The sequence below is a fragment of the Chaetomium strumarium genome, assembly GCF_033439665.1.
Source record: "Chaetomium strumarium strain CBS 333.67 chromosome Unknown B0T15scaffold_2, whole genome shotgun sequence".
NCBI lineage: Eukaryota > Fungi > Ascomycota > Sordariomycetes > Sordariales > Chaetomiaceae > Chaetomium > Chaetomium strumarium.
Window position 1 is genome coordinate 2,926,870 of NW_026944430.1, and position 14,087 is coordinate 2,940,956.

At 57.0% G+C, this 14,087-nt stretch overlaps 7 protein-coding genes across 7 annotated transcripts; 2 read left to right on the plus strand and 5 right to left on the minus strand.

The window, feature by feature from the left end:
• Nucleotides 1-89: 89 nt before the first annotated feature.
• On the minus strand, nt 90-1,852 carry B0T15DRAFT_113384 (uncharacterized protein). The gene is made up of 2 exons (XM_062861529.1): nt 1,287-1,852; nt 90-1,207 (listed from the first exon to the last, which is right to left on the minus strand). Exons 1-2 carry the CDS (start codon nt 1,570-1,572, stop codon nt 252-254), a joined length of 1,242 nt encoding a protein of 413 aa, XP_062724414.1. The 5' UTR covers nt 1,573-1,852; the 3' UTR covers nt 90-251.
• Nucleotides 1,853-2,613: 761 nt separating this feature from the next.
• On the minus strand, nt 2,614-4,873 carry B0T15DRAFT_500422 (cleft lip and palate transmembrane protein 1-domain-containing protein). Its single transcript, XM_062867368.1, has 2 exons — nt 4,674-4,873; nt 2,614-4,615 (listed from the first exon to the last, which is right to left on the minus strand). The coding sequence occupies exons 1-2, from the start codon at nt 4,728-4,730 to the stop codon at nt 2,723-2,725; spliced, it is 1,950 nt and encodes a 649-aa protein (XP_062724415.1). The 5' UTR covers nt 4,731-4,873; the 3' UTR covers nt 2,614-2,722.
• An 899-nt stretch (nt 4,874-5,772) lies between these two features.
• B0T15DRAFT_509078 (uncharacterized protein) lies at nt 5,773-6,607 on the minus strand (the record flags this gene model as incomplete). Its single annotated transcript, XM_062867766.1, has 5 exons — nt 5,773-5,891; nt 5,954-6,026; nt 6,067-6,227; nt 6,287-6,369; nt 6,510-6,607. The coding sequence occupies 5 exons, from the start codon at nt 6,605-6,607 to the stop codon at nt 5,773-5,775; spliced, it is 534 nt and encodes a 177-aa protein (XP_062724416.1).
• Nucleotides 6,608-7,407: 800 nt separating this feature from the next.
• On the plus strand, nt 7,408-8,441 carry B0T15DRAFT_113405 (uncharacterized protein). Its single transcript, XM_062861530.1, has 2 exons — nt 7,408-7,695; nt 7,766-8,441. Exons 1-2 carry the CDS (start codon nt 7,515-7,517, stop codon nt 8,320-8,322), a joined length of 738 nt encoding a protein of 245 aa, XP_062724417.1. The 5' UTR covers nt 7,408-7,514; the 3' UTR covers nt 8,323-8,441.
• Nucleotides 8,442-8,560: 119 nt separating this feature from the next.
• B0T15DRAFT_491206 (nucleophile aminohydrolase) lies at nt 8,561-9,518 on the minus strand (the record flags this gene model as incomplete). Its single annotated transcript, XM_062866756.1, has 3 exons — nt 8,561-9,220; nt 9,296-9,407; nt 9,481-9,518. The coding sequence occupies 3 exons, from the start codon at nt 9,516-9,518 to the stop codon at nt 8,561-8,563; spliced, it is 810 nt and encodes a 269-aa protein (XP_062724418.1).
• A 586-nt stretch (nt 9,519-10,104) lies between these two features.
• Nucleotides 10,105-10,925, plus strand: B0T15DRAFT_113429 (vacuolar protein sorting 55). The gene is made up of 2 exons (XM_062861532.1): nt 10,105-10,450; nt 10,548-10,925. The coding sequence occupies exons 1-2, from the start codon at nt 10,195-10,197 to the stop codon at nt 10,679-10,681; spliced, it is 390 nt and encodes a 129-aa protein (XP_062724419.1). The 5' UTR covers nt 10,105-10,194; the 3' UTR covers nt 10,682-10,925.
• Nucleotides 10,837-13,913, minus strand: B0T15DRAFT_113424 (ADC synthase). The gene has a single exon (XM_062861531.1). The coding sequence runs from the start codon at nt 13,777-13,779 to the stop codon at nt 11,170-11,172; it is 2,610 nt and encodes an 869-aa protein (XP_062724420.1). The 5' UTR covers nt 13,780-13,913; the 3' UTR covers nt 10,837-11,169.
• Between the last annotated feature and the right edge of the window lie 174 nt (nt 13,914-14,087).

Sequence of the window (14,087 nt, forward strand, 5' to 3'; positions counted from 1 at the left end):
GGTATACCGTTGGTCCTGTATATTCTGTATGACTTTTATGTATGCATCTCATGCTAGACGGCTCCATAGTGCATGGCGTGTGGTGCCAACCCATGGAAGGGTTTCCCTGCTGGATTTCACACAGATATCTGCTCGCAATAAGGAGAGGATCGCAGTCAGTACCATGACACAACCTCACCAAAGCTCCTTTCCCCGAACGCCACGCTTTAATGCTAGAGCAATCCCCCGTAAATCCAAACAACCGAACGCCATTACATGACCCTGCAGCTCTCCGCCGCCGGCAGCTTAGATGCCAATGCCGACAGCGGCGGTACCGGCATGGCCGTGTGATACCACTCCAGATGCGCACGAAACGCCTCTAAGTCCGGAAACCCCTTCTCATCCTGGACATACTTCAGCTCCGAACTGTCTTCCCCCTCATCGAGGTATGTGTCCTCCTCGCAGTACGGACACATCAACCCGGCCTGCCAATCCCCGGGTTCCGGTGGCATATGGTTCGCTATCGCCAGCGGCGCGAACACGACGGTCTTCTCCTCGCCCCTTTCCGCACTGATCCCCTTTGCTTGCCAGTGCGGGTACCCGGACACCGCCGTCGGGGCCAACGGCATCCTCTCGGACGGCATGCTGCTCAGATCCGGCCAGACGATGTACCCCTCGCAGAAGTCGCACACAAACGCCGCGTCCTGCGAACCGCCTTGCAGCCGCTGGAACCGCCCGACAGCGTTGCAGTTCGGCACCAGCTCCTCCAAGCTCCCCTTCCTGGTCCTCCTCCCCTCCTGAGGAGGAGGGCTCATCGAAGCTAGCAATTCCCCCATCGATGACACCCCATGCTGCCGAGCTGCTACCGGATCCTCCTCGTCCTCCACCGCGCCAGCCTGAGCATCACTACTCCGTTGCTGCTGCTGCTCCCGCTGCCAAGACGGCAGCTCCTCCTCCCTATCCCTCTGCCGCCGCTGCCGGCCCGCCTCGTTGCGCTTCTGCTGGCGGTAGACCTGGAATGCGCCCAGGCAGCGGTTGCCGTCCTGCACGGTGGCGAAGATGCGTCGTGCGGCGCGGCACTGGGCGCGGTGCAGCTCCCGTCTGAGCTGGACTGTCTCGCGCGCCCAGACCGGGTTGATAGGCCCTCCCTGGCGGGCCCAGTCCTTGAAGTTCTGGGCGAGGAACTCGAATTTGGCGAGGAGGCTGGAGAGCTCTTGGAGGGATTCCGCTGTTTTTGTTTTATTTTTTTGGTTGGGATATAAGAACTGGGATGGAAGGGGAAGGGAGTTAAAGGAAGACAGACGTACGGGTTCGGTCATTTTCATAGTAGAACTGTCCGTGGACGAGCGGCCCCATCTCCTGGAAGTCTTTCTTGGCTTCGTCGAGCGCCTCCTCGAGCACACGTGTCTGCTCGAACTCGTCGGGACCCCATTGTCGCTTGTCGGCGAACATGAGGATGCGGAGCGAGTCTGTCATGCATGTTGCGATGGCGGCGAGGAGGGTGCCGACAGTTTGGGGCTCGATGCTGCCGTCAATGACGCTGGCGCTGCTGAGGCTGCCCCTCCGGCTCGAGCGGCCGACGCCGCTGTTCATCGCCCGCTCTTTTCTTAACCTAGATTCTCGCCTTATTGTGTGCCTGCTTGACTTATTTGAGCCCAGGCTGATCCAACCTGGCTGTCGAACTGTGGACCCTGCTGGATTCGCTCTTCTCCCTAGGGTGATACGTATGTAGTTGTTCGGCACCGCAACCTAGAACAGTTCTCTACATGTGACTGGGGCTTTCATTGGGAAACAATCTGTTTCTGGTCTGGATCGCTGCAGAAAAAGTGCGCTGTTAGGTTGGAGCTGGAACTCCGGGGATTGATGTCAACTTATGGGCCCAACACTGGCGGTTGATCTAAGTCGCAGGAGCCCGGACAGGGGTAGCATTGGCGGCCTCGGGTCGCCAAGATACCGAGTAAGATTGTAGAAATCCAAAGGCAGATCTCAGCGGTCGATGAACGCTCCGAGACCGGGCGATTATTCGCTAGTAAATTGAAGGACGAACATGTCTTTCCCTCAGGGCGAGCGTCTTCTATGGGTTAGTCGCGTACCTAACAACTCACTTTGCTTAACCCGGGACGAAGTGGCCACTTGGAAGGAAAGGTACGGTACTACTGGTACCTAGTAGGACTACCTACAGTAAGGTCTCTGCGGGCTGCTTGCCCCAGCTGGAAGGACTCCAAGGCAACTGGCGCTACCAGATTGTGGGGAGTTACATTTGTACTGTACCGTAATGTACTGTAAACGGCGTTAACTGCGCAGGAATCACCTCAGTTGGTCAACCTCAACTGACTGGTATTCATCGAGCCGGTCTCGATTCCATGAATCCGGGCCGGACAGATGTCTTACTCGGGCATTTGCAGAATGCAAGGGCTGTTGTCTGGAAAGAGGCCCCCTTTGCCCAATGGCATCGTGCAATGTGCATTCTCCACGCTGGCTGCCGTGCCGCTCAGCCCTACCGGGCTAAAAGGTTCAAAGCGGCTGGGATCTGCCGGGGTGTCGGGTCGCTGTGCAACTTCGGTTCGGCTTCCGGAGCTGGATGATAGATTGGAGCGTTCATCCTTACATTTTTTTTTTTTTTTTTTTTTGCGGAGAGGGACCAACAGTCTGAGGCCTGATACGGCCAATTTTCATTATGCACTCTATCTCATCTGTCAGTGTTCAAACAGGTCTATTACGAGTAGCATCCTCCAGCCCTAGACTACTTCCTCTTGGTCGCCTTGGGCGCATCGGCACCCGTAGCCATGGCAGTGGTGCCTGCAGCGGCTGCAGGTGAGCTTTTGTCTGCCTCTTTCTTCTCCTCCACCTCATCCTCGCCGCCCTGGCCAAACTCGTTGACGCGAGTATAGTCAACCTTGTACGCCCACCGCTGGTACAGGTACACAAAGAAGATGATGTCGTCTCTGAACGTGGCCAGGCGGTGGAGAATGGGCATCTTGATGGTGAAGGCAAACAGGTCGTCGATGAAGGTGTTGAGGAACTTGTACATCATGGCCTTCGCCGGCATGTGCGCCACGCTCTTGAGCCGATAGTTGATGTAGAGCGATGGCACCATCATCAAGAAGCCGTAAGCGTACACGGAGCCGACCAGAGTCGTGATGATGTACGAGTACCATGATTTGTGTGACTCGTAGATGAGCGAGTAGACGGCGTACGCGACGAGTAGGGGAACACCGGCCCAGTACATGTACTTGAAGGCAATCTCGTCGTACTCCTTCGTCTTCTCTTCGGTCTCGCTGAGCTTGTGCTTATCCTCGAACGATATCCGATATGGTATCAGGGACCCCGGCGCGGGGCGCATCCGAACATTAACCACCGTGGTGACCTTCCAGAGCTCGATAATTATGCCGATGGCCTGCGAGCCCAATATCATCCAGCTGGTGTTTTGAGACTGGTCCACTAGGTAGAGGAAAATGATTGTCTGCATGAAAACGTTGGCAAGGATCGACCGCACAGAGATGCCCACATTGTCCTTCTTTTTGCGGTAGTGTGCAATGTCGGAACCGAACGCCAGCGTTTCGAGGATCATGTGCGCAATGCTGACGACAATGGTGACGCCGAGGAGAATCGGGTTCGTATCAATGAAGATCTCCTTGATCATTTCAATCTCGCTTCCGTCGCCACCGCCCGGCAAGGGGTTTCCGTAGGCGGCCTGGCGGGCCGTTTCCTTGCTACTCAGATCGATGGATGCCATAGTCTTGAACTTCCAGTCGGCCAGGTTGTTGAGGTCAAACCGGATGGGCATGCTCTTGACCGTGTCGTTGAGCAGGGTCATCTGGGACTTGAGCTGCCAGAATGTGTTCACGAAGAGGATCGGATAGTACCATGAGTTCTGGCCAGTTCCGTCACGTGCACCCGTTGCCTCGAGGCGTATGAACTGGCGAACTGCAGGGTGCGCTTGTGGAAAGGGAATGACCCCCGAGTTGGGGATGAAAGAGAGCGACACGTTCGGGTGATAGTAGTTGGCAATGACCGGTCCAGGCTGCGCGGGTTCTTCCTCCGCCGCTTCCTCGGCGACCTCGGTTGCATCGCTTAGAAGATTCCTCGTCTTTGCCTCCTTTCTCTTCGGAATGTACTGGGTAAGCGGGTAGACGAAGTGGTAAGCCGAACCCGGGTCGTAGCCTGGCTGGGTTGGGTCCAGTGGGGCTCCTGAGAGCCCGACATAGAAATGACCCCAAAGCGTTCCATTATGCTGAACAGGCGTGGGAAAGTAGACAGTTCCCTCTGCGACACGCTTCTCGGTCCAGTTGCCAATCCGGAACTGCTTCTCCTCAAACACGATTGCATCCTTAGGAAGATCCTTGATGGGACTAGGGGCGAAGCTGGGCGAGACCGTGACAATGACATCGACTACGCTGTTGTCGGGCCAAATCGGCGCAACCAGTTGTGGTATCTGGTTATAAGCGGCGCCCTCGTCCAGATGCGTCGGCCGTTCGCTATAGCGCGGTATTTGACCGGGCCCCACAACCTGGACAGTGTTTCCACTGGCGTCGCGGACTGTTGCTGTTTTCGGGCCGCCCATGAACTGCTTCATGACAAACTGCATGGCCATATACATGGCAACACCTTGGATGAGTGTTCGGAACATGGAATTCTGCGCAAGTGTCAGCTCAATTGGCAGCTCCTGAGTCTCGATGCACCGTTCAACATACTCCTTGCCGCTCCTGTTGTGCGGGCTGACCGCCCGCCTGTCCATCGTGCTCAGGCATTTTGACGGCTTGCCAGTAAACCAATCGTTCCTTAGCCGGTTGGTCTATGCAGTTCTGGCGTCGCCCGACTTTGGGTGAACGAGAACCATGTGTTTGGGGCTGAGGTTGCAGCAGAGGCGAAAGGACAGAGAAACCCGAAAGCGCGATGGTGAGCTGGATGACCAAGTGGGGCACTGCAACCCATCCATGATGTCTATGTATCCGTACCATTGTATATTGTATTATACAAGTATTCCGCACATGTATGCTTACCGTTATTCTTTCCGAGAGCATGTGATCACCCGCTTGACGACGCGCTTGGACCACGTACACTATTTACCAAGGCGTTCGGACCACTCGCTTATGATGCTTGACATAGGTCAGCATTCCTTTTCTTCGACCTAGTTGGTAGTTATCTGAACGCGAATGCTCATCAACCATTGCGACCTTGGCTACGCTACCTAGCGATGGCTTGCATCACTCAGAACATGCCCCCGACTCTTAGAACCTACCCCAACAGTGCGCCCAGGCCTCCCTGTGCCTGACATCGCCGGCCGGACACCCACGTGTATTACTCCGAGTCATAGGCGCTCCCCGTTTGGCGAATCCAGATCCTTTGCAAGCACCAGTGTGTCGATGATTGCGTTGCTCCCGCTTACCAACGCGAGACGCATACTTGATCAGGAGCTCGTAAACACGAGGGCGTAGAGCGCAGGCCCCGACTGTAAACCTTGCGGTTGCCGTAGATTCTGTTCTCCAAGGCCCGCATCCTTCCTCAATGGACTGAGTATGGCTAAGAGGTGTGGAAATGGCCCTGGCGCCCCGGGTCGAAGAGGGGCTGTGGTTGCCAGTGCTTAGGTGGAGGCCGATGTTCGTAGTACGTTGGCAGATGACGGCCATGTCGGGTGGCTAAGGTCGCTGCACTACGTCACGCCCTCGTATCGCCGGCCTCCACCCGTTCCCTTGATGGCATTCACCCGCGGGTGGTGCCAGGGACCATCTTTAAGGTTTTACGAGGTCTTATGGTCTCACCACGACAGGCATGACGGTGCGAGGTCGCCGGCTACTTCTTTCCTGATGAGTGCCGCAATGAGTGCTCCCTTGTGGCCAGCGTGTTGTCCTGGAGGAAACTGAAGAAACTGGTTTGCCTGATGTAGGAGATTGGCTCAAGCGCAGTCCTCACTAGTGGCAACATATATTAGCAACCAACTCAACTCATCTAAATGAAATGGAATGAGACTTACCCCTTAGATCTCGCCTGATATCCCGCTCCTCATTCACCTTCTTGGCATCGCACTCGCCGTCGTCGTTTAAACGCTGCGAGCTTGCTACGGTAGTGGTCGAGGGTCGGGTTCACGCTGAATTCGTTGTACGAGCTTCCATATTGGAATTGAAAGCCGGCCGAGATCAAGAAGTCCGACTTGAGAGTGGCCGAGAGCTGGTTTGAGATACCCTCACGAGCGGTTTCGCTAGGGTCGTAAACGCGGTTCGGTTTATGGTATCGACGAGTTCGCGTATCTATAGCAACAGTGTCAATATGATTCCATGGCCGCCCACAATCATTGTCCGTCCCTCACCGTTATCAGAAAGCTTATGAATGACGGTGTTATGGTTCCAACCCTCGTCTGTAAGCTCCTTTACGATACGGTTTGGCCTAGATCTGTAACCGTAATTTTGGACAGGGCGTGGGTATGTACAAGTACAATACATCACGGCGCCCTGCAACACAGCCAGCTGGCCTGAGCATCTGAGACCCCATTCTTCGGGCGGGGATAACGTTACCACAGTCGAGCATTGTACCTGTCCGAGTCCAATGACCAGGGGCTGCCCAACCAAGAACCTCTCGCCGGCTCCTGAGCAGCACGCCGGGTTGGGCTGCTGAGTTGGAGCCACTGCATTATGTCAAATAGGGTTCGGTAATTTCCTCATTTTGTTGGAAAGACGTATTTTCTGAAAAGGCCTGTTTACGACATTTCCGCCAAGATTTCACCTTCCATAATGGACAGGCGGTATGAGCCCCGGGTTACGGTTGTCTTAGCCCTTCACGCCCCTCGTTTTCTACCCTTTTTCGGGCGCTCAGCCAACTCTCCTAAAATGTCACACCGTAACAACACACCAGAACTTTACCGCCACTAATAAAATCACTAAAGCACTATAAATCTATTACGGATATAGTTTATACCATTCTATATAGGGGGCTAGATAGGTTAGCCAATGGAAGATCTTCTATATCTATGTAGACCCACCTATAAAGGCTGTAATGGAAATTCAATGGTCTCTCGGTAATGTCACATTTCCAAATTTGGGTTGTATTTCGGAATTTGTCAATTACATTACCGAACCCTAATGTCAATGGATACTATTAGCCCCGCCATCAAGACCTGGATCCACGGTGAGCTGAGTAAAGAAGGCAACCGCAATCAGTGATGGAGCAACAGGAACCGGCGGGTTAGCGCCCGGCGGATGTTTGTATATAAGGCAGAGCCTACCTTCCCATGCCAACCAGGAACTTAGTATGCTTTTCTCGGCCTTACTCCATTCACCGTCGGTTGGCCGCGCCCCCCATTCGATCTGAAACTCCCACAAGGCATCTTGTCCGACCCGTCCCTGGTGTCCGTGACTGATCTTCGACCACCGAGAGAGACATACGTGGCACTGCCCTGCCTCTCACCAAGTGACTTGGCCAGTGAGTCGACACAAGTCGAGTATAAATTTCACATCTCTGTCATACCAGGGCGGGAAGCACAAATATCTCGGACCCGGTATCCCCAGTGGCCTCCTTTCTCCCAGTTCTCTGCGAGCATAATGGAATCCGGCGGCGCCTCCCCGTTCCCGGCGGCGTCGCGCACATGGACCCCCGCCAGCGCCACGCCCAAGCGGACGAAGATCTGTGTCTACTGCGGTTCTTCTGCGGGAAACAAGCCCGAACATGTAGAAACCGCCCGCGCCCTGGCCAGGGTCATGGCCGCAAACAACATCGCGCTGGGTGAGTCACGCAACGCAGCGTTGTAAATCACGCCATCATCGCGGAGCCTAACACGTACCTTGCTATCCAGTCTACGGGGGCGGCACAGTCGGGCTCATGGGCGAAATCGCAAAGACGCTGGTCGCACTCTCTGGGCCAGACTCGGTGCATGGCATCATCCCCGAGGCGCTGGTGCGGTACGAGCGGGATCCGACCTACACGTCGAAGCAGCTGGACGGGGCCACGGGCGAGCACCTGGCGGTGCCGGAAGAGGCCGTGTTTGGGCGGACGACTCTTGTCAAGGACATGCACACGCGGAAGCGCATGATGGCCCAGGAGGTGCTCGAGGGCGGCCCCGGCAGCGGCTTCATCGCGCTGAGCGGTGGTTACGGCACCCTCGAGGAGTTGTTTGAGACGGCCACGTGGAACCAGCTGGGCATTCACAGCAAGGGCATCTGCGTGCTCAATATCAATGGCTTCTACGACGGGATCCTGTCGTGGATCCGTAAGAGCGCGGAAGAGGGGTTCATCCACGGGGACAACACGCGCATCCTGGTCGAGGCGAAGACCGCCGAGGAGGCCATCGAGGCGCTCAGGAATTACAAGGTGTCAGAGGCAGTATTCAAGCTGTCCTGGGGCAAAGAGTAGACTTAGACCAGCTTAACGGGCTCTTCGCCTTGCCAATTAGACAGAGCCGAAAGTGATACCATCCTTGGCTCTCACTCCCGGTTCAATTTTAGACCTTTCGGCTCTAGCCAGCCCAGCGAACCGCGGAACCCGATAATTCGGCACCACGGCTCTAAAACGTGTCGTACATGGCTTCGGCACGGGAACATAGTCCTCTGCGCAGGCGCTATATTCACGCCATCGCAGTCTGTCTGTCCGCTTATGAATCGACTTCCATGCTCTCACCCTCGGCCGCGGCCGCCCCTCCCTCCGCACCGCCCTCTTTGTCATCCGCCACGCTCTCTATCCACGCCACCACCTCTTGGCCATCGTACACCCGGAAGGGCTCGATCTTGATGCTGCCGTCGTCCGCCTTCACGATGCCCGAGACACCAACGCTCGTGTTGTCCACCGTCAGCTCGCGGTCCTGTACCAGGCTCTCCTTGAGGGCGCGCAGGCCGTGGCGGATCAGCTCCTCGCGGTCGCAGTCGGCAAACTTGTCGATGTTCTTCTCCAGGTAGGTGCGCGCCATCTGGGATCGGGCGCCGATCGCGAACGCCACCATTTCCTCGGTCATGCCGCTCGGCTGGAACTCGAACAAGTGCGGGCCCTGCTCGTCGACGCCCGCCACCAGCAGGCCGACGCCGTAGGGCCGCTTGCCGTAGTGCTGTGTGTTGACCTGCGCCTTGGAGCCGATCATGTCGACCAGCGTCCGCACCGGCATGTTGCGCCCGTACGTGAGCCGATGGCCCAGGCACTGCTGCTTCATGAAGTTGGAGAGCACCCGCGCGTCCGACGTGAGCCCCGCGATGGCGATGCCGACATGCTCGTCGATGGGGAAGAGCTTCTTTTGGTAGGATGAGAGTTCTTCGGCGTTGCGCTGGAGGAGGACAGCTGTTAGATGGGGGGGAATGATCGTCGTGGAAGGGGCCCCAGGAGAGAAGTGACCGCGAACCTTGATTGCTACCAGCACGGCATGTGTCTTGCTCGCGATCCCTACGACCACTGATCCTTGCTTGACTGCCTCTGCTGCATACTCGACTTGGAATATCCGCCCTTGCGGGGAGCTGGGAGGGTGGTTAGCGGAGGTCGAGAATAGCAGCCCAAGACTCAGATGGCGGGGATCAGACTGCAGCTTACAATGTGACGGAGTCGTTGTCGTAGTTGTTTCTGAACATGGTGCCGGTCGCTGCACTTCAAATTGGCAGACACTGAATCGTTCGCTATCGTGGTATCCGTTGAGAAACGCAGACCGTCTCACAATACAAATTGTTTGCGGGATGTAGAGGGGGGATCGCGGTCCTTTGGATGGAGCTTGGTTTCGCCGTGAGTGCTAGGCAGCTCCAAGCTGCGTCGCCCTGCAAGTGCCAAGCCCAGACAACGTCCCTTGGACCCGATATTGTAAAACCTCGCCTATGTGCATAAAGATTAAGAACAGCTAATACTGAAGTGGTTAGCGTGCTACTACTAGGCCTCAGCTCGGAAACCCACCAAGGCTACCACCGGGCCTGGTTTGCAGCTCCGCCGTCATCGCCAGCATCGCCAGCCGCCAACATCCGATCCATGATATCAAGCCGACAACCCACAATTGCTGCTTCACGATCGCTTCATACTCACGAACCCTTGGGACTACTCTAATGACAGGGACTTCCAAAGACAGATCGACTCTTTGATACCCACCAACCGAAGCCGCTCAAGGCAGCGCTACTCTACCTCGAGGCTTACGAACTTAGGACACACACACACACACTCACACACCTTTCCCCGTATCGACTTGCATCCGGACGACGCAAGCTGGAAAGCCAACAAGCCGGTGTCGAGTATCGAGATAGGACAACAAGCAAAAGCCCAAAAATGCCGACAGCAGGCCTTAAAACGATAATCGCGCTCTCGTTCGTGCTGGCCGTCGGCTTCCTCTTGGTCATCCTCTCGTGCGCGCTATGGCACGCCTACTACCCACTGCTGGTCGTGGCGACCTACGTGCTGGCGCCCGTGCCCAACTGGATATGTAGCCACTGCGCGAACCCGGACGACTTTGTCGAGAGCTCGGGCGCGGCGGTGCTTGACCTGGGCCGGTTCTGCACGGGGTTTTTGGTGGTTATGGGCATCGGTACGTTTCCCGGCATACGGAAGACGGTTATTGTTGGATCACGCGTGGCATGATGCGAACAGTGGACTGACGAATGAAATGAATAAATGAAATGCAGCGTTGCCCGTCATCCTCGCGCACTCGAACCTCATTTCTATCCCGGCTATGATCATGTCTGTCATCGGGGGCCTGTTGATCTACGGGACGATCATCAGCTTTGCTATGTTCTTCCAAGAAGAGCAGGAGTTTTGAAAGGGGCCGAGTTAAAGGGTCGGTTGAAGAGGGTTCTCTAGGGTATTATGGCATGATGATGGGACCGGATTTGAAGAGCGAGTTCTCCTGGGCGGCATATTTCTCTCTATATGGGCTGTACAACGCGGCGCTCCATTTGACACATCACGGGCGGGTTAGGACAGCCTCTTTGCAGACACTATTCCTCAATGGGACCAGGAGGCCAGGGAGGTGTAAAGGCTGAGCGTCATATTGCACCTGGTCCTCTTTTCGAGCTTATCTATTCTTCCCAAACCATCCACATTACAACGCGTTAAAGCCTTGTATTTCCAATGCCGGCGTTGAGCCCAAACCTGTCTATGAGTGACAAAACGCCCTCATTCCCAATATTACTGTAACGCACCAAGAAGATACGTTGAGTATCCCGTTTCCATCCTCTCTATGCAATTTCCAGATCCTGATGAGAGGTCCCACTCTAACTCTTAAGTTCCCCTTAGAGCAACTCTTTATCACCGACACGCCTCCTCACCAAACACGCGCAGCGGCCCGGCAAGCTTCGTAAACATCTCCTCCCTCTCGCCCTCAGGGGTACTCAAGATGGTAACGGCCCCTCCGGCCCCAATGCGCCACACCTCATGCTTCTTGGGTCGCCCGTCCTCCCCATTCACCACAACCTGCTCATCATCATACCGGAATAGACTCCGGATCGTGACGCTCCAGTCGCCCCGCCCCGTCGCGCACATGTAGCCGACCACGCCCGAGTACAGGCCCCGCTCCTTGTGGCCCTCGATCTCCCGCAGGATCTCGCAGCTCCTCTTCTTCGGCGCGCCCGTCATGCTACCCGGCGGCAGGCTCGCAGCCAGCACGTCCAGCCCCGTGTACTTCCCCTTTTCATTCCCGCCCCGGGGTGGTGACGAGGGCAACTGCCCCTCCACGACGGTAATCATCTGGAACACGCTCTGGTACTCCTCGACGGCCAACAGCTTGGGGACGGTGACGTTGCCCGCACCGCACACGCCGTGCAGGTCGTGCCGCACCAGATCGACGATCATGAGGTTCTCAGCCTCCTCTTTGGGCACGTGCAGGATGCGCTCGGCCTCGGCCAGCGTCGGGACCGCCTCCGACTTGCGCACTGTCCCCTTCATCGGCCGCATCGAGCAGAGCCCGGCGTGGTCGTAGGTGAGGAAGCGCTCGGGCGAGGCGCTGACCAGCGTCGCCGAACCGATGCGGAGGTAGGAGGCGAATGGCGCAGGCTGGTGTTTGCGGAGGCGCTTGAAGAGCGTCCAGGACGGTGAGGCGCGGCGTAGCTGTTCTCGTTGTTGTTGCTGCTGCTGCTGCTGGTGTTGTGTTTTGCGTGGGTGAGGGACGGAGACAGGATTCAGGTGGGGTGCTTCCTCGCCCAGCGGCCGCGTGAGGGTGGTCTGATCGGTCAAGCAGAGCTCGTAGGACTCGCCGGCGGCAATGTACTCTTGGCAGGTTTTGACCTTGGCTTCGTATTCTTTCGTTTGGGGCGGCTGCACCGATGCGCTCATTGAGGGACGCCGCGTCTTTTCCGGGGAGTTGGAGGATGGCCGGCGTCGAGGGCGGTGCAGACTCCGGAGCTTGTCCGCTGTCTTTCCCACCCAGTTTTCTCGTTTATCCCCGCGCCTCGCGCTGAGGTGTTGGACGTGGATCAGTCCCAGCTCATGGTCCACGACAATGCTCTTGTGCACCCAAGCCAGAAAGACATCGGGCCGGCGGTGCGCACGCGGCTGCTCTATGGGAACGCCAATGTCGCTCAGGCCTTGTTCGTAGGTGATGTAACCCATGAAGCCGCCGATGAATGGAGTGGACGATGATTCCGCAACGGGCATACGCCTTGCTTCGTGGAAATGGGCAAGCAGACCCCAGATGCTGCCGTACCGTGCAAGCGACACCTGCTCTGGGACTACGGCCGAGCCTCCGACAGCCCGAACCGAGATGGTGGCGTAGGCATCGCCAACGTGGTACTCGATACGCGTGGCCTCGTCCAGGCAGACCGCAATGATGCTATACCGCCCACGGACATCAGCCCTGGAGGTCTCCGATGCCGCATTGGACGAGTCGAGGATGATCTGCTCGGAGCAGTTAAGACCGATCGCCTCAACGATGTCTGGAACCTCCAATCCAGGCCGCAGCGGCACCGTCTGAGACCGCAGCACAGGGTTCAGAGCGTCGGCATACTCCCACAACCATTCCGTACCGCCGTCATGCCCGCTTCCAACACGCTGCTGGGAGAGCAAGCTCGCTTTCGTGGCCGCTCTTGCCCATCCGTGCCCATCGGTCACAGCTGTCCTCTCCCTCGACTCATTCCACCTCTGTGCCTCGCGGAACCAGTTCAAAACGACCTTGTTCCCCTCCTCCTCGGTGCACACGGATTCCGGATGGTACTGAACGCCCCAGAACGGCTTCGTCCTGTGCTTGACCGCCATGAGGATCCTCTCCTTCCTCCCGTCCTCTCTCTCCTCCTCCGCCCAAGCAAGCGGCAGCAGATCCGGACACCCATCGAATGCCCTCCACCTCGCCGCCTCCCACTCCTCCTGGCCAACAACACCACCACCACCACCACCATTCTGCCCAATATCCCCGCACAAACTGTGATAAAGCGTCGCCCTGAACCGCCCAACCCCGCGGAAGATATCCCCAATCGCGCGCCCATCCTGATGATCTCCGCGATGAACAATCTCCCTGACCATACCATGCAAACCCCTGCGCAGCCTGCCCACCCGCCCGCCGTGCGCGCTCACCAAGCTCTGGAACCCGAGACACACGCCGAGAACGGGCAGCATCTCGCTCTCTGCGAGCCGCCACACGCACCCCATGAGCCCGACATCGGCGCCGTTGTCCGGGTGGCCGGGCCCCGGGCCGCACACGAGCGCGTCGTACCGCCTTAGCTCGGCGACGAATCTCTCTTCTCGAGATGGCGGGGCAGGAGAAGAAGAAGAGGAAGAGGAGGCAACTGTGTCATGGTCGTCAAGGAGGAGGGGATCGTCGATGGCGAGGACAGACACGTCGGCTTCCAGGAGGGTGGTCAGGAGGGAAGTGATGTTGTTGGAGAAGGAGTCGTGGGCGTCCAGGAAGAGGATGCGGGGCCGGCGCATTGTGTTTTCTTGTTCTCTCCCCCCCCCCCCTCCCGCTTTGCTTATATCGCCTTTCCGCAGTGCGCCCCTGACTTAGCACGCTCTCTTGGGCGCTCGTTGTCCGATTACGTTGCTCGGGTTGGTAACTGAAGTCTGATGCAACAATACCGAATTGTCTCATACCACCAGGAACAATTCAACAAACTCCTGTCAACCCAGAACAATAATGCGGTCCGATGAAATTACTGGGGAGGAGTAAGCATATTAGCAGCCGGTACGCAAATGAGTGTCATAGAGTTCGCATATTGAATGACCAATGGCCAGAATCA

Excerpts from the sequence above, each read along its gene's own strand:
- B0T15DRAFT_500422 (XM_062867368.1), bottom strand. The coding sequence starts at position 4,730 with ATGCCTGAGCACGATGGACAGGCGGGCGGTCAGCCCGCACAACAGGAG. Across the intron at positions 4,616-4,673 it reads CACAACAGGAGCGGCAAGGA|AATTCCATGTTCCGAACACT; the intron begins GTATGTTGAACG and ends ACACTTGCGCAG.
- B0T15DRAFT_113424 (XM_062861531.1), bottom strand. The coding sequence starts at position 13,779 with ATGCGCCGGCCCCGCATCCTCTTCCTGGACGCCCACGACTCCTTCTCC.
- B0T15DRAFT_113429 (XM_062861532.1), top strand. The coding sequence starts at position 10,195 with ATGCCGACAGCAGGCCTTAAAACGATAATCGCGCTCTCGTTCGTGCTG. Across the intron at positions 10,451-10,547 it reads TTTGGTGGTTATGGGCATCG|CGTTGCCCGTCATCCTCGCG; the intron begins GTACGTTTCCCG and ends AATGAAATGCAG.
- B0T15DRAFT_113405 (XM_062861530.1), top strand. The coding sequence starts at position 7,515 with ATGGAATCCGGCGGCGCCTCCCCGTTCCCGGCGGCGTCGCGCACATGG. Across the intron at positions 7,696-7,765 it reads CGCAAACAACATCGCGCTGG|TCTACGGGGGCGGCACAGTC; the intron begins GTGAGTCACGCA and ends CTTGCTATCCAG.
- B0T15DRAFT_113384 (XM_062861529.1), bottom strand. The coding sequence starts at position 1,572 with ATGAACAGCGGCGTCGGCCGCTCGAGCCGGAGGGGCAGCCTCAGCAGC. Across the intron at positions 1,208-1,286 it reads CTATGAAAATGACCGAACCC|CGGAATCCCTCCAAGAGCTC; the intron begins GTACGTCTGTCT and ends AAACAAAAACAG.